Genomic DNA, 20886 nt, shown 5'->3' on the forward strand with positions numbered 1-20886 from the left:
TATCCTGTAATTTTTCAGCCTGCATCATCTCAAAAAAAATCTAATTTCTCACCTTGGTCTCCTGGTCTATGAGGCTGACGGCCTTCTCCTCCACCTGGAGCAGCATGTCCTGGGTCCACACCTTCCCCTTGGCGTCCAGCAGACGCAGCTTCCTGATACCGTCCTCTACTGTGATCATGCCGTCCTTGCGGTCCAGCACAAACGTGGTGAGGTGCTGGGTATGGGGATATGATATGAGGGTTATGAAGGTATAATTATGAAAGCTGGTTTGCTCACTCCCTGTGTAATATCCCCGTTTAGTGGACGAAAGAAAAAAATAGAACCGCATTTATCCAAATCTGACCCCAACTTACTGATCAACCAAACCAGTCCACACCGCCACCCTTCCTGACAGATATGTTAGTTGGTTAGGTAAATAAATAATAATAAAAATAAAACAATTAAAAAATAAATTAAAGAAAAACAAATCAAAATATAAAAATATACAGATAAATAAAATAATAAATAAATACAATAAAGTATTTTTAAACATTAAAATAAATCAACACAAACAGCTACTTGTCAATTTCTAGAAAACATTGTAGACATAAATGAAATGCAACATAAAAAAAAACATGGTAAGAAGAATACAAAACAATTTTATTTTAATTGATTTATTAATTCATTCATTCTCTTGAAGCTGGCTTTTTGTTCCTTGGCCGTGGCCCCCTTACCTCTACATGGTACTGGGATGTGTCAGTTAAGCTGTTGATGCTGGTTTTGGTGTAGTGTTTCCTTTGCTCTAGAAAACAATAACAGGTGGGAAACAGACATGTTGTCCAATGCCAGTTAGTTTGGTTGTGGTATATTCATTATTTAGCCCAGGGAAGGACATTAAAGGTCAATCAATTCAGCACTCAGGAGGAAACAAAGCCAAGCTGGAAAGGCAAACCATGTGGGCAACCGTCTTAACAGTGGTATTCAATCAACTCAGAAGCTTCTGATAAGGCCATCTTCAAATAGTTTTTATTGCCATTTACAGTTTCAATACAGAGACAGATTTTATTTTTATTTTTATTTTTTTATAGACAAATCTGAGATCAATGCGCTTTATAGAATAGTGTTGATAGAATACCCCCTCCCCTAATGAAGGTGTTGCTGGGAATATCAGCTCGTGGTGTTGGGTGTAGGGGTGTAGGCAAAAGGGACAACACGTTCAGCAGCTGACTTGCCAAGGGGTGGGGTGGGGATGGACCACTCAGTGGCGGGACCACTTACTCAATTTTTTTGGAAAGAGGCCACGATCCAGTTTGTAACCTATGCAATGATGCAAAAAGCTGCATTACTTGCTTTTGTTTTAACCACGCAAAACCCTCAATGATCATGTGGCCAATGGCATTTTGGTGGAAGGAAGTCATAGCTCATTTGGCGGGCCAACGCGCATGCAAAACAACCCAAAAAACACACATGCTGCTTACTGGGTTGGTTTCCACCTTTCTTTCTATGCTTGGCAGACGGGCGGAGGAAATAGATTCCGTCTGTCCCTGTGAAAATGGAAGTGTTGAAGAGGTGGGAGGAGTGGTGGGTTAACGGCCGCTCCTCTATCTTCATCCAGTGGCAAACAAAGAATACTGCGGAGACTAATTTGGCATTTAAACAAGCTAAATAATGATCCACCAATGTCATCCGAGTAGCACCTGGTCTCATTACCATTTGCCCGAGTAGCACCTGGTCTCATTACCATTTGCACCAATGATAAAACTTCACACCCTTATATTCAATTACACCATTTGAAGTCCTTGTTTATCACTAAGCAGGAGAAAACCAGGCAAAAGTACAGATTCTAAAGATATTGATACCATGTCTAATAGTGGAACTGTCCCAGAGATATTCATAGGAATTTGTATTACAAATTAAATTGGAAAACAGTCTGAGGAAAACACCTTTAATGAGTTTTATCATCCATCATGTCACTGGCCGATATGAAAGCAATCATAAAAAATAAAAAAAGTTGTCAAGAGTGCATTTTCACGTGTGACAGTGCATGATACTCTTACCCCACCAGAAAAATGCTTAAATTATGTATGTATGTATGTATCTTATGTATTATACATGTATATTTTCAACACTTTTCACACTGCTTTGGTCAAATGTGACTTTAATTGACTAACATTTTTTTTTAACCTGTGCTTTCAGCATACTTGGCATGCAACACAGAATTTGCATGCCATTGCATCGAGGACATTTATAAGATATAGTATTTTGTTTTAAGTGGTTTATTTATAGGTAATGCCCTAATTTTCTTAGTAGCTTTTTCAAGAGAAAAGCAGACGTTTGATGCTCTCCACTCTGAAAGAGGAAATTTGAAGACTTTCAGTTTACCAAATTTTGGGAAATGTTCTTTTTTTCCCCCATTTTCTTGAAATAAATTGTACATAAAATAATCAATAGTTTACCAAAAGATAAAAGATAAAAAAATATATATATCACATTCAGATCTCTACACACAAGTGACAAGCTTTTCAAAACTATTGTCCAAATCGGATCTTGGGGTCAGCAAAATAACGTGGGGAAATGTGTTCGTTTCTGACACACTGATCTAGGAACAGTTTTTGCATAGATTCGCACGTTTCTTTGGAGCAAACATTTCTAATCTAACAGTGCACTTAAAATACTCACCATATAAGGCTTTGGCACTGGATTTCACTCTGTTGGCTTTATTCTCTGGGGTTTCTGGCGATAGTGAACCGTGGTCGCTGTCAAAGGAAAAAAATATATAATATAATATGATATGGAGGCACAAATTAGTTTATATATATTAATGTGGTAGGATTGGCCTGATCTAATGATATTGCCTTCCATCAAGTGTTCAGACTTGATGAATGTCAATACAATGACAATTCCTGAGGGACTCGAGGGAATTCTTAAATGACATCACAGATGAAAGTCAAATCCCTCTCTCTGTAAATAACATTTTCTCCAAAAGGAATAGATATCTGCTGTTCCTCCAGAAGAGAGGGACAAGAGTGTCTATTCTACTTCCCTTCAGGGGTGCCAGAATAAGGGGGGCATGGGGATTTTTTGTCCCCCCCGCTTTCAGGTATTATGGAAAATGTTTATTGGCGAGACGTCTACGCCACTCCGATCACTCCGTCAGAGGACGCACACACTACTTTAGATCCAGTGCTATTCATAAAACATTCCAGATTCCCACCCCTAACAACGCTACTGGCTAATTTGGTTACGTTTATATAAACAGTGAAATACCTGATATGTATTTGACACCGCTTTCAGCCAATAATTTGTTAGACCACATCCTGTAAGGGAATGTAAACTAGCCTTTTTTGAATAATAATTTATTATAATATACTATTTGATTAAGTATAAAGCCGGTAAACGCTCATTTGACAGACACGGTATTTCAAAACCGGACTGTCTGACTTGTATTCCGTTTCAACTTGTGTCCGGCCCCCCTGTCATAGTCTTGGCCCCCCACCAGGTGGTACAACCCGGCGCCTATGCTTCACTAACTGTCTGTTCTGTGTATTTTTTTTTTTTTAACATGTTTTGATTACCGTAGTAGGGTAATCAATCTCAGGTCACTTTCACTCTTGATGGAAAAAATGAAGCAGCTCAACTTCCTGTTTCTAGTCTCTTACATTGGCATGCTAACCATTTTCTTCTTGTTTTTTTAATTAGGATTTAACATGTTTTTCCAAGGCTTAAACATTTGCCTGTTGGACTGCATTTAAGCACAGAGTGAAACGTGTTAAGTTTGTTAATAGTAAAGCGCTCAGCGAGGCACTTACTTGAGATGAGAGGGGTAGGACCCGAAAATGCCAGAGGCAAGGGTGGGGTTAGTGTACCCATTCATCCTGGGCTTCACACAAGACTGTCACCTGGACAGAACACAAGACGGGAACACAGGACGGGTATACAGAGATTAAGTACAGTACCTCCTGAGCAACCTGGAGGTAGATAGCGTGGCCGTAAGTGTCAATGTCTGTCAGAGGATTCAGGATAATCACCGTGTAAAAAGAGAAGGAGGGGAAAAAAAAAAAAGGCCCTTTTAGCAATTCAACATTTTTCAGAAAATTCAGCAAAAAATCAAAATATGATTGGTCCATTGATCCAGATGTGAGGTTATAAGGGGGACAAAACTCTGAATTGTTAGTTAGTATGCTGGTTTTTGAGGGAAAACGTTATGTCAGACGATAGCTTTCACTATTTTTTAAGCCAGGCTTTATAATTGACTTTTTAGTTATAACCAACATCATTGACAAGTCTTAAATAGTCAAATCTCCTTTTTACAACTTTGGACCGGTTTTAAAGTAGCAATCCAAATGAGCACTGTTCCACTACAAGAGGCTGAATTCCATTACAAAATTGCAGGGGTTTTTGTTTTTTTTATCCAATATCTGAGTTTACTCCACCAGAGTTACTTTTCAAGAAAGTATGCCTTCTTCTCATTGATTAGCACGAGCAAATGTGCTCACATGGGTTTTCCTCCACCTAACGTCAGTAAGGACCCCACCAAAAACATGCACACATCACCATCGTCTGACCAGCGATGGACAATTGGTACCAGGTCGCCAAGCGCGTCGACAAATGCTGCCCACTGCTCCTGGCTGGCCCCCCCAGAGGAAGGACAAGCCAAGATGGGTCAAATGCAGAGGCCACATTTCACTGGCCACCACCCAAAAAAGTGTGTGTGTGTGTATATATATATGCATGTGTTGTAGTGTGGTGTGTCGTGTGACCAATAAAGATTCTTCTCAACTTCTCCACTTCCTAACAATGGTGATTCTGTGTCAAGCATGATAAAGCCCCTCAGAAAATGACCCAATAAAAACAGTTTGAATGTTATCCCCAATGCGGTCATGGATAACAAACGAAGAGATACCAAAAACAAAAAATATTTGCACTAAATTTGTTAGTCCAATGGACCACCTACGGCACAGATCCAGATTGTGACATAAACGACAAGACCACACACACACACGCACAAAATGGTTGATAATTCTCAAGGAGGCATTATCTGAGGGTGATTTGTCATTCTCTCTATCGCTCAAGGCGTGAAAGGTTCGACAGCCCTTCTGTGACCTAGACGAGAAGCTTGTTGTTCTTCTGTATTACTGTATGTACTTCTGGTGTTTGAGAACCATATCTGCTATTTTGGAGCCCTCGCAGGATCTGGCTGTGCTCATCGATCACAAAAGGAACGTAGGAAATGTTCTTTCTTAGCTGAATTCAATGTCCCTTTAAAACATTTGTCCACCATGATGGCTTTATAAACATTACTGAATTAATATATGTTCATGTCTATTCAAAAATATGTAATATATTAGAAAATTGTAAACATAGTACACACACACACACACACACACACACACACACACACACACACACACACACACACACACACACACACACACACACACACACACACACACACACACACACACACACACACACACACACACACACACACACACACACACACAGAGAGAGAGAGAGAGAGACACAGAGTGGAGAGCCGCAGCGTCTAAAACTCAGAGGAGAAACAGAAAGATGATGTACTGTTGGGACACACACATCCAGTTTGGCGTTTTTTTTTGGGATATTTAAGTTCCGACCCAAAGCAGACTGTAAATATTCATTGTCTAAAATATGTCAACTGGACGTCCCAACGAAGACGGACAACACCACAAACTTTTTTATTTAGACCTACTAGTCATATATTTTATTTTTGATTTGACCAAATTTTAATTTTAGTGAAATGTTAAAGCGGCTGCACTTCTTACTTATTGTTCACAAAACGGAAATTTGGTTTCAAGTAGGATTATTCGTAATATTTATTTATTTATTTTTAAAATGCCGTTAACTGACGGGATTTATTTAATTTTGAATATTCAATAAAAAATATTATACATCTACATGCCTTGATGATGTCATTCTCTATAAAGCCTGCATATCAATTGTTATGTTTATATCATTTAAAACTGCGTTGATTTCATTGTGGTCCCAACGACCAATGTGAATTCAAATCCGGCCATGTTTGAGGGAGTGGGCCCGTTTCATATTGCACAATAACCTACAATATTTCTACGATTATGTTTCTCTTTCTCCGTTTAGATTTCATTTATTTCCATTACTTTTATTATAACGCATTTTATGTCTTCTCCTATGTCAAGCCCTTGAAGTGCCCTTGTGTATGTGCTCTACAAACATGTCTTAACTTGCCCTAGATCTTTGAAAACAAACAAAGAGCCAGCAACAACACAGCAAAGTATTGGGCCAAGCAAGTTTTATTATTGAGCGTTTTCTCGCTCATTAACAGGTTATTAAAGCCTTCCTCTGGGCTGTCCGGGGAAATGCCACATCCAAACGCAGAGTGATGAGCTTGAAATTAAAAGGCTGCCTCACAAAAGAAATGCAGACATAATTTACAAGAAGCTGGAATGTGTATGTCTTACTGCACGCAAGCTAGGGTTGGTGTATGTACAGTGAGGCAATGTGATTACTTTTCCCATGGGCTGCAATATTTTTTTCAGTTCCGTGTTTTATGTAAGCCAAGATAATTCAGAGCCCCCCACCCCGGACTTTGTAGCCATAACGACAGCCAGACAGAACCATTTTAATCACACAAGACTGAAATGGTGTACGCCTTGTGGGTATGAATGTATGAACCTTGGGGGCCACTATAGGGCCCAATAACGATGGTCCAGGATCATCACAAAAAAGGCCCTTTTAGCAATTCAACATGTTTCAGCAAAATAGTCAAAAGATGATTGGCTGCAATCCAGGTGTGAGGTTATACAGAGGCCAAGGATCTGTTCATTTTGTATGCAGAATTTTAAGGGAAAATGCCTGATTTTATTTTAGGCAGAATTCCATTCCAAAATTGCAGGTTTTATAGAAAAGGAAAAAAAAAAAAATAAAATAAAAAAATAAAATAGTTTAACCCAATATCCAAGTTAACTCCACCAGTGTTACTTTTCTAGGAAGTAAGCCTTCTTCTGATCGATTGATTTGTTCTTTTTTCCCCCCTTGGTCACTTGACCAAAGGGATATTCTTCACTCAGTGCTATTCTTTCTTTGCGAATGGACATTCATGTCCACATTTTACTGACCACAACCATCTCCGCTGGTTTATGTAATTCACTATGGCTGCCATTCACTACTTGTGTGGGCCTAATCGATGCATGATTGCCTGCAGACATGGCCAAAACATGGCCATCAATGGAAACGGCTTACAATAGAGCATCTACACTGTTTCTTACAGCCAGCTTAGTCCAAAAACGTTATTCGCGGCTATACTATGAACAATTGATGGGAACCAAAATATTGGGTGGAAAAATGGTAAACCAATCCTTTAAAAAGATGCTTCGCTGATCAGATCAATAGGGAATGAAAGTAGTAACTAATTTCTTAATCTATTGTAGTTCACACTCAAAAAAATAAAAAAAAAACAAAAAAAACATGGTGAGTTAGAAGGGTGTTGGATGTGGAACCACACACACACACACACACACACACACACACACACACACACACACACACACACACACACACACACACACACACACACACACACACACACACACACACACACACACACACACACACACACACACACACACACAGAGTGCTTTCACCGACTACCTTCACTACTATTTATCCCTAGTGGGCATTAAACCTGGCACAGGCTGGCCAAATCTCTTATCTGGGGGGGGGGGGGCTCAGACACTGTGAGAAACGTGCTGGCACTATAGAATCTCTCATTTAGCAGCTTATGAAAGGAATCCTTGTGCCAACGAGAGATAGGAGCCTTCATTGCAAGAGAATGAGTTTTTCATTACGAGTCTCGGATAGCCCCGGCCGTTTCATCGTGTCGCCGTCCGGACAAAAAGGTGAATCGTCGCCTAAACCGCCCGGCACAAAGGATCAATTTGTTGGACTAGTGTTACCAGGCAACGGGGCCCGGGCCAAAGCTGAAATTGGCAACCAACCCTCCATCAGTGCTGAATGAATGCAGAGACGACGCATTCGTTTTTGACTTGAAAGTTAACAAAAATGATAAGGACAGTGCATACACAAACATAAATGGAAAAGAAGAATTTTTGCAAAGGAATTCATCAATATGTTGCTCAGATAATATGCTCAGATAACTTAAACAATTTTCACCTTATTTTACTAGAATATTTGGATAAAATCACAGTATTCGTCATAAGGCCAGCCCTGCAGGAGAGCTACAGCTACTTCCTCATATCATTCAAATACTAGCTACTTAATATTTAGACAGGACTTACCTACCAACGTGACATTGCCTACAAACAATGTTCATATAACCTCACACAACCCCATGTATCTCAATAACCATGTCTCATAACTTGCTAAATGGTTTGTTTATTAAGAAATACTGTGACTCATCAAGAACCAAATAAAAAGATAAAAATATATATATAGTTTTAAAAAGGGTCAAACCTTTCATCATGAGCGTCAATTCTAATGATTCATGCGCCCATCACAGACAGTGAGAAAATGCCTATCAGCTACACGAAAAATTAAAAAAATGAATGTTTTTGTGATCCTAAATATAAGTCAATACATAGCCATACAGTAAGTGTTCCAGACCGCAGATCTCATTTATCCATCTATATCAGTTGGTTTCCAAACAATGGCGGTTGTAAAGTGCAAACCAAGAGGCCTATTATCAAACGTGTATGGGGAACTGAAAGGATGCTCCTGCATGAAGGGTAATGTTAAAAGTTAAATCTTAATTGTTATCAAATGTTCAGATGTTAGTCTTAGCAAAAATTGAACGTATCGTGTCGTATGTGTATCTGAGTAAATGATGAAGGATAGTGATCCGTTTGTACTGGCGGAGAATAAATAAACCACATTCACTGCTTTAGGAACGATTTTCAAGTTATTTTTAAAATGGAACCATTTCCTTCTGCCATATACATCTACAGTAATACAACCAGGATTTTAATATACTTCATACATACTACATATAGTCATACATACTACATTCATCATATACTCGCAAGTGGACTCATTCAGTTCACTAAATAGAATGGCCTTTCAGACGGCATGGGTGCTTATCATATGTTTGAAATGTACGCAATGACAGGACACACACACCAGGTGGTAGACTGACATCCATATTAATGATAGATGAACAACCAGCCAAGGGTCTCTATGTGGGACACAGACACCAACACACACGCTTTGGCCTTCCTATGCCTTTCCGCCACTTCTAGACAAAGCGTACTGGAGCAATTCATGCTCACTGGCTGTGGAAAGGACAGAGATACGCACAGAATGCAACCCTAATCCTGGGAGTATTTTTTTCCCCTCACTTGAAAAAATTACATGTTTTTGCCCTCTTCACACAAATCACTTACACCTAAATCGCATTTTAGCGTTTTCTTGTACATGGAGCACATTCTGTATATATTGCATTTGGGTGATTCTACGATTTGGGTGACATTTGTGTTCCACTGATTTTACAAATATGCATGTAAAGTAAAGGTAACAGTTTTTACACTTGAGTAAAGTGTCCTATACAACAACCTACAGTCAAATTTCAGATAAACATTCTAAAAAACATGAATAAAAACTATCAATACATAGAAAACAGCATTTTTGCCTGTCCCAGCCCAATATAACAAAACTTTACCTTGAAATATAAAATCATTAAAATCCTTCAGTGATGTTATTATTTTTGCATTACTGTGTGAATCACTCTCAAAGAACAACCCTGTAACTAAATGTATATACCGAAAGGTATTTATTTATTTTGTTAAAATACATTTTAGGAAAATCATTTGAGCGTCGTTCATTCAATTAGCATGAATGCTAGTTTGCCATATTTTGTATATTTGCACAGTCTATGCAAAAAACGTAATACTGTTACTTCAACCCTGTTACCCATTTCAGCCATCTTCAGCAAAGAAACCTTGTAAAACAATGGGATAGTATGACCTGAGATGGGTAAACACATATTTTGAATGGTTAAATGCATGTTTTCTTACATTCAATGTTGAAAAAATCTTTTAAATAAAGTTTTGTTTTTTAGAGTTACAAATGGTAAAGGGCACCCTAATTGGGTCTTTCTTCTTCTTAATTCTCCAAAATGAATACTTTTTTTAAATATGAAAGTACACAGCACCTAATATATGTCCCACTTAGTTGTTTTTAATTTATTTTAGTGTTGTTTCTGTGCTTTCTTATTAAAATATTCATTACCGTAACACGTCTGGACAATTAAAGATGGCCGGGTTCGATTTCGGCACGAGGCCATTGGCTGCATGTCATCCCCTCTGTCTCTGTCCTCTGCCTTCCCTTTCTCCCTGCACCATCACTATCACATAAAGTATGAAAATGCCAAAAATATATACAGTATCATCAACTAAGTTGGCCATAATATTTTAATCCAACTGTGGAATCACCCATTTATTGTTTTGTTTTTCAACGGTTTAGCATTTTCTACGCTACTTGTCAGTTTGCACCACAATGCACCAACTATAAAAAAGAGGAAGCCTTGTTATCCTAAAGGACATTTGTTATGGTCTTTTGATTAAAATACATTCCAAAATGATTTTGGGAGTGAAGTGAAAAAAAAAGTCATGAAAATGAATGACCTCATTACACTATAAGGCGAGGGGCATTGGAGGTTTTTCCAAGCTTTTACATCCTTATGGTAGCAACTTTGTCGAGAAAGGAAAAATGAAACCTTAATTTATGCTTTTCATACCACAACTGGACCATTAATGGATTGTCTCAGTAGCTGGTAATACGATACATCCATCAACTTCAAAATAACTCAACGCCCCCTCCGACCACACCTACAGAGTCACCACACAAAGATGTTGGAACAAAGGCAAAAAAAGCGAAACCATACAGGTGTGCAGTGATTTAGCCTCCAGAACATATTGGGGCAAGTCACAAGCAGAAAACGCAATGAAAATCATTTCAAAGTACCATGCACACAAATTGAAGTACCGTGTACACACAACAGCCACTCTGACACTTCAAAAGTTATACAAAATTATCAAGACAAAAAACCCTCCCAAATACATCTATGATGGCAAATGTCAATGGAAAATGAACCATGCAAACAAAATATTTTCTTGTCCCTCCTGAGGGAAAAAAGAGAGCAATTGTAGATCAGGGAACAAATTTGAGACTCTCAGAAGGAAATGTGGTTTGGAAAGGAGGTAATGTTAAAAAAAATTTAATAAAAAACTGTCCTTTCGGTTTGGCTATTGACATTTAATACTTTCTTTAACGGCATAGATCAAAGCCTTCTGTGACATTTGATTCCACATTTCCATACCCAAGTAGTTAATATCTTCAGTGAGCAAAAAAACTAAATTAAATAAGTAAATGAAATAAACTAAACTTAAAGGACATCTATTATGCCCCTTTTCAACAAGTTAATATGGGTCTCTGAGGTCACCAAAACATGTTTTTGAAGTTTTTTGCTGAAAATACCACTCTAATTCAGAAGACATGTCCTGAATGCAAAAGCATTCTAGCCATTTTAACATGCCTCTAAACCCATCCTGTTCCAGGACAGTCAGTTTCAATGGGTGGCGCCTCCCTTCTGAAGCCCCTAGTTCTGAGCCATTGGGGTTTGAGCACAAGTTCTGGGTTCTGTGACCCAATGGCATTTGAGTATGGCTTCCGTTTTTTTTTGTTGTTTGTTTTTTAATAGAAATAAACACAGCAGAATTATTTGTTAAATACTTACATGTCCCGCATCTGCAGGTTTTCACTGACCGTTCGCATTAATTCCTCTTTCTTTTAAAATATGTTTGCTGGTCTGTAAGCCAACAGAGCCGTGGGTGGAGTTACTCAGATAGGGTCGGTTCTAATTATACTGAGGCACCATGTGACGTAGGAGAGGATCGCAAATCTGAACAGCTTGTTGAATCACATGTTTACTGACCGAGGCAGCCTTCAAAATTTAGCATTTAGGTTAAAATCTACTTTGAAATAGAAATCCAGTTTTACCCAGTGACATATTGCAATTACAAATGCACCTTCTGGAGTGGTGTTAAATACACCCCGAACTTCTTGAGTATTACTATTGATAAGTAGTATTATCGGTAATGGTATTGGTGCAGATTACCAAAAACAAAATATGTGTAGAAGACTGACAATTGTTGGAGAGTATAGTAATATTTAAAAGGAATTTTACATCTAAAGAAAATCTCAACCGAATCATTGACCTGGTACACTGGTACACATGTTTTTAAACTTTATTGCTGGAAATACCACTCAGATTATGCATTCCAACTATTCTAACATGCCTTTATACCATCCTGTTCAAAAATCGCCCAGAGTTCTGTGAGCCAATGGAGTTCGAGCACAAGTTCCAGGTTCAGCTTCCAGGTTTTGTTGATTTTACACCGTAACTTTCACTGACTTCACCTTATCGGTGCACTAAAATCTGTTTGTGAACAAATTTTGGGGAAGTATTAAGCAATCCAGTTGCTGAATCTTCACTCACATTAGATCTACAAGGCCTCATTTAAAAGTTCTTTCCGACTTTCCTTGCTGTTCTCCAAGCTTGTGAGAGACACAGACACCGCACTGCAACACACTGGGACTCTCGGACACAGGGATTTTGTGCTTCAATGTAAATGTCAGAAAATAAAATAAAAATAAATATATAAAAAATATATTTTAAAAACTAAAAAAAAAAAAAAACAACACAATTTTTATTGGTTTTGTTTGGAGAAGCGCACAGTGGATTGCGTGCCACAGCCTACAGTGTAGTACTGCAAACTTTTTTTTGTTCCTCCCCTTGTCTGCAGTTTCTTCACGGACAGTTGGTATTAATTCTTCTTTCCTTTAAAATATTTGTTTGTTGAGAACCTCAGATAGGAGGCGGTTCCAATTCTAATGTGTCTCAATGCTTTGTAGTAGTGACACAGATTGGAATGGCTCATTCCAGGACATGTTTTCTGAATTAGAACGTTCACGAAAAAGAGAAGAAATTGTTATTTTGGCTATTTACCATTTAGGAAGCGCTTTGGAAGTTATTTAGGGTAGCAAAGTCAAACTTTGAAATAGCTTAAAAAATGGCTGTGGCATTTCACCCCCCGCTCTCTCTGGGGGCTTGTATTTTGAGCCATCACTCAGTGCTTGTTCTTGCAACTATCCGGGGGAACAATTGGAGCAAAATCAGAATCAATCAGGGGTGTCCCAACACCCAAGCGAGAAACAATACTCTTCACTTAACCACCGAGTGCCGTTCCTAGGACCAGGCCGTAAGCAAATTGGTCGATAAGCGAGGACCCGTGTTATTTCAAGGTTAGGGGGCGTGGCAATTGTGAACGGTAGTGTACTGAATACTAACAGAATGCGGGATATGTGACCAAAGCTGCATTCACACGAGCACTGCAACCCTGAAATTATCCGGACATTACCCGGATCAGCTGTACGTGTAAACGCAAATGTCCAAATCAGTTGGACTGGACAAAAACCGGACTTTACCAAGCCAGCACCCTAGTACAAAGTTCACGAAATTTCCGATTGAGAGATGTGTGAACAGAGCAGGTAATCATCTGCAGGATTCACAGAGAGTGAGTGGGTGTGTCATGTGTAGATGACATCTCTATCATGCACCACCTATTTATCTTTGCTCAGATCTTAGTGCACGGGGCATATCTGCTTCATACTCCTTTCCGCTTTCCTTTATATTCCTTTCCATCTCTTTCATTTATATTGCGGATACCTCCAAATGGTGAAAGTATGGCGTATCAACGCAAATAAGTCACAATTACTGATAAATCAGTAGCCTCATCTGCCATCTTGGGTGTGCTAAAACTCTGCAGCATCATTGCGCCACGTCCTACCGCCTGCACGCTCAACCAGGCACCATCCCTCATCTAAATCAAACTCAGCATTCCCAGTAGGTGTAAACGCGTCTGACACAGACAATCTCCAGTTGTTTGCTAAATGTGTGAAAGGGCAAATCCAGACAATGTCCGAACCTGATTATTCTGACATTGTCTGGACTTCATGTGTGAAAGCAGCTCAAGAAAGAGGTGACTAGCTAATAATGTCATTTATTTAAACATTTATTTTTACTTACTTTAATGATTTACCAATCAGGAAGACATTTGTCCTTTACCTAACTTGGCAGAAAGAAAGAAAACATTTTATTCTCCACCTTCATTTTTGATGTTCCTTTCAGAGGTGCCAGTTCTGCTTGTCAACTGAATGTCAACTAGCAGCAGGGAATTTCAGACTTCATGGTGACAATTTCTCAGACCCCTAATATAGACTGACATAAGGTCGTTAGTGTATGCGATAGAAGGACATTTTCATGTCCATTTTAGACCTAAGAGCCACACACCACGCATTCTCAAAGTTTGTGATGAAGCAAAGCAATGTGTGGAAATTGAAAGGCAATTATAATTACAGGCACTCATTTAACGACTAAGTTCCATTCCTACAACTAGGTCGTTAAGTGAATTGTTCTCTAAAGCGAGGGCCCGTGTTATTTCATGGTAAGAAGGCGTGGCGGTTGCAAACCCTAGTGTAATGAATACTGACAGAATGACAGAACACACACACACACACACACACACACACACACACACACACACACACACACACACACACACACACACACACACACACACACACACACACACACACACACACACATATACACACACACACACACACACACACACACACACACACACACACACACACACCTTGAGGGGAACCGGTACTGATGGTACGGGAGTGTTTACCCAGCAGTCTGTGATCCACCTGCAGGTGGAGTCAGGCACGCTCAGCTGGGAGAGTTTGTTCTGCAGAAGAGCTGGGATAATTGTGTTGAAGGCTGAGCTGAAATCCACAAACAGGATGCTGGCGTAGATTCCTGAGGAGTCCAGGTGCTGGAGGATGAAGTGGAGGGCCAAGTTTACTGCATCGTCTACAGACCTGTTGGCTCTATAGGCGAACCGGAGGGGGTCCAGGAGAGGGTCTGTGATGGATTTAAGGTGGGAAAGCACAAGGCATTCAAATGACTTCATCACCACAGAGGTCAGGGCGACGGGTCTGTAATCATTAAGTCCTACGGTCATTGAGTCCTTTGGGACTGGGATGATGGTGGAGGATTTAAAGCAGGCTGGTACATGGCATGTCTCCAGTGAGGTGTTGAAAATGTCTCAACACTGGAGACCGCTGATCAGCACAGTGCTTCAGGATGGATGGAGAGACAGTTTGGTTCGGCTGCTTCGCAGAGGTTCTGCCTCTTGAAAAACCTGTTGACGTCCCTCTTCAGGATCGAAAGAGTCGCCACTGTGATGGGGGGGGGGGCACTAAAGTGAGTAGTTGTGAAGAGGACAAGTCTCCTGCTGTGGTGGGGGAGGTGGAGCTGGTAGGCTGGGGCTTGTGGAAGGTGTCAGGACTGTGCCGTTGTCTTTCAAAGCAACAGTAGATGTTGCTCAGATGTTGTCATTGGCCAGGCATGAGTTGTTCATGGAGTGAGGTGTTTTTGGTTTGAGGTTTGTGATTTGTCAGAACTCTTTCCAGACAGAGGCAGAAGAGTTTGGCTGAAAACTGGTGTTGGAGTCTCTTTGAGTACAGTCGTTTAGCAACTCGCACCTCTTTGCTAAACCTGTACTTCGATTCAAGATTCAAGATTCAAGATTTTTATTTGTCACATACATATACATACTTTCATACATATATGCAGTGAAATGTAATTTAACTTAGCCACTTTAAACATGTCTCTGTCCCCACTCCTAAATACCTCTTTCTTCTCTTAGCTGTGAACCGGGGCTTGTCATTGTTGTAACTCACCCTGGTGCGTGATGGTCCACAGCTCTCTTTACAGAAGCTGATGTATGATGTCACAGCCTCAGTGTACTCATCCAGACTGTTGGTAGCAGTCCTGAAAATGTCCCAGTCTGTGCAGTCCAAGCACGCTTGAAGATCCTCCACTTGTTAGATGTCATCACCACAGGTTTACACAGCTTTCATTTCTGCCTGAATGCATGTATCAGGTGGACTATGACGTGGTCAGTGTCCCAGTGCAGCTCGGGGGACAGCATGATCTCACACACACACACACACACACACACACACACACACACACACACACACACACACACACACACACACACACACACACACACACACACACACACACACACACACACACACACACACACACACACACACACACACACACACACACACTTTGGCTGGGTCGATGCTTAATTTGTATTGGTTACTGTCAATTAGTGCAAAAGAGAAGGCATATAGGCATATAAAATAAATACAATATATAAATATGAATTAATAGAACAGATAAAATAAATAAAACATGTAGAAGAATACACTAAGACTGAATATTAATTTGAAGTGATTTTGGAACTAGCTACGCCTAGTTTGAGAACTTCAACTAAGAAATCAATGGACTGATTTTCTGAAATGAGGAATGTTAACCAGGCCAAGAGGACAGCAGTCATTATTCAAAAATAACTGACCAGTGATTACCACTTTTGGCCAGTCTTAGAGTATACCACAGAGCTATGTAATAATAAAAGTATAATAAATATATAAACTTGTAATCTAGCCACTGGGAGTGCACAAGCCAGTGTATCATCAGTGTCAGTCCCAAGCCGGATTAATAGAGAGGGTTGCGTCAGGAAGGGCATCCGGCGTAAAAACCATGCCAAATCAAATATGCCACAACAAATCTGATTTCCATACCGGATCGGTTGAGACCCGGGTTAACAACGACCGCCACTGGTGCCGTTAGCCAACAGGGTGCCAGTGGAAATTGTGCTACTGTCGGCCAAAGGAGAAGAAGAAGAAGAGGGGCAAGGCGTTGGCACTATGAAGAGTAAAGAGAGACATGATGACATGTCAAAACATGATGACATGATGGAGAGAAGGAAGGTAGATGTACTATGTGTACAAGAGACCAGGTGGAAGGGGAGTAAGGCCAGGAGTATCGGAGCCGGGTACAAACTGTTCTGCCATGGAGTGGATGACAGGAAAATTGGGGTAGGGATAGTCTTGAAGGAAGAATATGTCAAGAGTGTTTTGGAGGTGATGAGAGTGCTCAAACAGAGTGATGAGCATGAAGGTGGAAATTGATGGGATGATAATGAATGTTGTCAGTACGTATGCTCCCCAAGTTGGGTGTGAGATGGAAGAGCAAGAATAATTCTTTAGTGAGTTGGATGTAGTGGTGGAGAGCGTCCCCAAGGGAGAGAGTGGTCGTTGAGCAGATTTCAATGGGCATGTTGTCAAAGGGATCAGAGACACAGGTGACAAGAAGGTGATGGGTAAGTATGGTGTCAAGGAAAGGAATGTGGAAGGACAAATGGTGGTGGATTTCACCAAAAGGATGAAATTGGCTGTTGTGAATACGATTGAATACGGGTTCTGCTGGTGGCACCGTGCTCCGGCGGGTTATCTCCCAAATAGGAGCCTTTCTGTGTGGAGTTTGCATGTTCTCCCCATGCTCACATGGGGTTTCCTCCACCTCATGTCAGTAAGGACCCCCCTCAAAAACATGCACACATCATCGTCTGACCAGCGATGGACACTTATCACCTGGTCCCCGGGCGCGTCCACGTATACTGCCCCCTGCTCCTGGCTGTGGCCCCAGAGGAAGGACAAGCCAGGATGGGTTAAATGCAGAGGAACCATTTCACCGGCCACCATGTGCGTGTGTGTGTGTGTGTGTGTGTGCAAGCATGTGTTGTAGTGTGGTGTGTTGATTGTTTCTTCTTAACAGTGGAGGAAGGTGCATACAGGTGGACTACATCTTATGCAGGAGGTTCAATCAAAGATTAGTGACTGCAAAGTGGTTGTAGAGGAGTGTGTTGCTAGGCAGCATAGGATGGTGGTCTGTAGGACAACTCTGGAGGCCAAGAAGAGGAAGAGAGTGAAAGTAGAGCCAAAGACAAAATGGTGGAAGTTGAAAAAGGAGTGTTGCATGCATTTTGGCGAAGAGGTAAGACAGGCAATAGGTGGGAATGGACGGTTACCAGATGACTGGGAAACAACTGCAGAAGTGGTGAGGGAGACGGCCAAGAAGGTACTCGGTGTATCATGCGGGAAGAGGAAGGAAGACAAGGACTCTTGGTGGTGGAATGAGGAAGTACAGGAGAGCATAGAGCAGAAGAGGTTGGCGAAGAAGAAATGGGAGAGTCAGAGAGATAAAGAAAGTAGACAGGAGTACAAGTTGATGCGGTGCAAAGTGAAGAGAGAAGTGGCAAAGGCAAAGAAAAAGGCATATGACGAGTTGTATGAGAGGTTGGACAGTAAGGAAGAAGAAAAGGACTTGTACCGATTGGCAAGACAAAGGGACCAAGATGGGAAGGATGTACAGCAGGCTAGGGTGATGAAGGATAATGATGGGAATGTGCTGACTAGGGAGGAGAGTGTGTTGAGAAGGTGGAAGGAGTACTTTGAGGAGTTGATGAATGAAGAAAATGAGAGGGAGAGAAGAGTGGATGATGTGGGGATAGTGGATCAAGAAGTGCAGCAAATTAGCAATGATGAGGTGAGAACGGCATTAAAGAAGATGAAGAGTGGAAAGGCAGTTGGCCCAGATAACATACCCGGGGAAGCATGAAATGTTTAGGTGAGATGGCAGTGGCGTTTCTAACGAGAGTGTTTAACACCATCCTGGAAAGGGAGAGGATGTCGGAGGAGTAGAGAAGTGTACTGGTACCCATCTTCAACAATAAGGGGGACGTACAGAGCTGTAGTAACTACAGGGGAATGAAGTTGATCAGCCACAGCATGAAGCTATGGGAAAGGGTAGTGGAGGGCTAGACAAGAGGAGAGGTGGGGATCAGCAAGCAGCAGTATGGTTTCATGCCAGGAAAGAGTACTACAGATGCAATGTTTGCTTTAAGAATGCTGATGAAAAAGTACAGGGAAGTCCAGAGGGAGTTGCACTGCGTCTTTTGTGGATTTAGAGCAGGCATGCCCAAAGTCCGGCCCCCGGGCCAAATCCGGCCCGTGTCTAAATTTCCACCGGCCCGAAGCGTCTGTCATAAAATCAATAATATGTGGCCCGCCAGCACGTACAAAAAAAGCAATTACATTTTTCACCAGAGGATGGCAGTAGACTTGTGGCCGCACTCTCGCCGGGTGACCCCTGTGTGAACTTTTACCACTGTGGTATATTCTTAGCCCATTTCTAAAATGCCAACTGGAACTTAAAAAAGCTAAGTTGACAACGAGGGCCGCCATTTCCAGGACAAGTGGAAATCTCAGTATTTTTTCACTGACGTGCGAAACAACTGCGTGTGCTTAATTTGTCAAGAGACTGTGGCTGTTTTCAAGGAATTCAATATTAAGCGGCACTATCAGACGAAACATGCTAACTACGATAAGCTAACGGCAAACATCTCATCTCTGGCTGTGGAGTTTCAACAGCGTTTCAGGGATTTTGCAGCTAGTGAAAAGGAGATCACACTTTTTTTCCGTGGATCCTAACGACGCTCCAGCCCACCTGCAGCTGGAGCTCATTGAGCTGCAGTGTGACGCGGAGTGTCACAGTCAACACCAGCAACCCCCTCTTGTAAACTTTTACCGCCGGCTGGACAAAGACAGCTTCCAAGAGATTCAAACATTTGCTAAGAAAATGCTGAGCTTGTTTGGCTCGACATACTTGTGCGAGAAGATGTTCTCGGTTATGAACATTAACAAGAACCGCGTGAGGACAAGACTAAGTGACTCTCACCTGCGTGACATCTTGCGCATCAAAACCACTGTTTTTGAACCAGACATGCCCTGTTTACTGCAGTCGAGATCTCAGTATCACCCTTCACATAATGTAGGTCAATTATTTTTTTTATTCTTCTGAGGAGAATAAATACTAAAGTCTCAGTGAATTAATTTTTTGTGATGAAGATAACCACAGTTTTGTCAAATTTCAGTCATTTAATTTGACTATACTATCCTTTGTCAAAATGCACTTTGATGTGATTTGTTAAAACAAAATCAATAAATACATGTTTCTAAAAAAATTTGAGTCAGATTTCATAAAATTGTTCATTTGCATTTAATTTATTATTATTTTAACCTTTATCTATCCTGATAAGGCAATTGACAACAGATTCTCATTTGCAATGTCAACCTAGCTGCAGACAGCAGAGTAAAACAAAGCAAAATAAAAGCAAATACAAATAAACACGTATACAAGAAACTGTACAAAGTGATATAGTTACATATTTACATGTTAATTTACAATGGTAATTGTTCAAAGAATGTCAGGCTGAATGGTCGGCCCCCATACATTTTCACCTCACCAAATCTGGCCCTCTTTGCAAAAAGTTTGGACACCCCTGATTTAGAGAAAGCATATGATAGGGTGCAGAGAGAGGAAGTGTCGTATTGCAGAGAGAGAGAGAGAGAGAATAGGAATGAAAGTCAGCAGGAGTAATACATCTGCCTGAATGGGAAAAGCTGAGAATGCAAGGAGTGGAGGTGGAGAAGGCGGATGAGTTCAAGTGCTTGGGGTTGACCATCCAAAGCAGCGGAGAGTGTGGGAGAGAGGTAAAGAAGAGAGTACAGGCAGGTACAACAAGGGATCGAGGACAGCCGCCTCCGCTGCGCATCAATTAATCGGCTGGTACTTCGTGTGCTCCCGTCCCCTCACCGCCACCCCTACAGAATCTGGGCCAATGGAAAACTGCTTCCAAACGTGTTCATTAATTTGATTTCTACTTGGTTAATGATGTGTTCTCACTAACCTACATACTGAGAGTAAGGACAGTGATAGAGCACTGCTGATAGAAACAGGCCTCAGACTATTTGAGCCAAACCAAAATGCCTGTGACACAGTACTGGTATTGACAACTGCTCTAAATCTACTTTGACTGATTCCCACCC

At 40.9% G+C, this 20886-nt stretch overlaps 1 protein-coding gene across 1 annotated transcript in view; it reads right to left on the reverse strand.

Annotated features, from left to right (window-relative positions):
• eps8a (EGFR pathway substrate 8a, signaling adaptor) overlaps nucleotides 1–20886 on the reverse strand; it is a 55396-nt gene that overhangs the window by 23634 nt on the left and 10876 nt on the right. Inside the window, exons 2-5 of the mRNA XM_080022171.1 lie at nucleotides 3789–3878; nucleotides 2659–2735; nucleotides 714–781; nucleotides 53–214 (exon numbers count right to left, since the gene is read on the reverse strand). Coding sequence (XP_079878297.1) covers nucleotides 53–214; nucleotides 714–781; nucleotides 2659–2735; nucleotides 3789–3853 — 372 coding nt within the window. The 5' untranslated portion in view covers nucleotides 3854–3878. The remainder of the gene's footprint in view (nucleotides 1–52; nucleotides 215–713; nucleotides 782–2658; nucleotides 2736–3788; nucleotides 3879–20886) is intronic.

Source organism: Zeus faber (assembly GCF_960531495.2).
Source record: "Zeus faber genome assembly, chromosome: 21".
Lineage (NCBI taxonomy): Eukaryota > Metazoa > Chordata > Actinopteri > Zeiformes > Zeidae > Zeus > Zeus faber.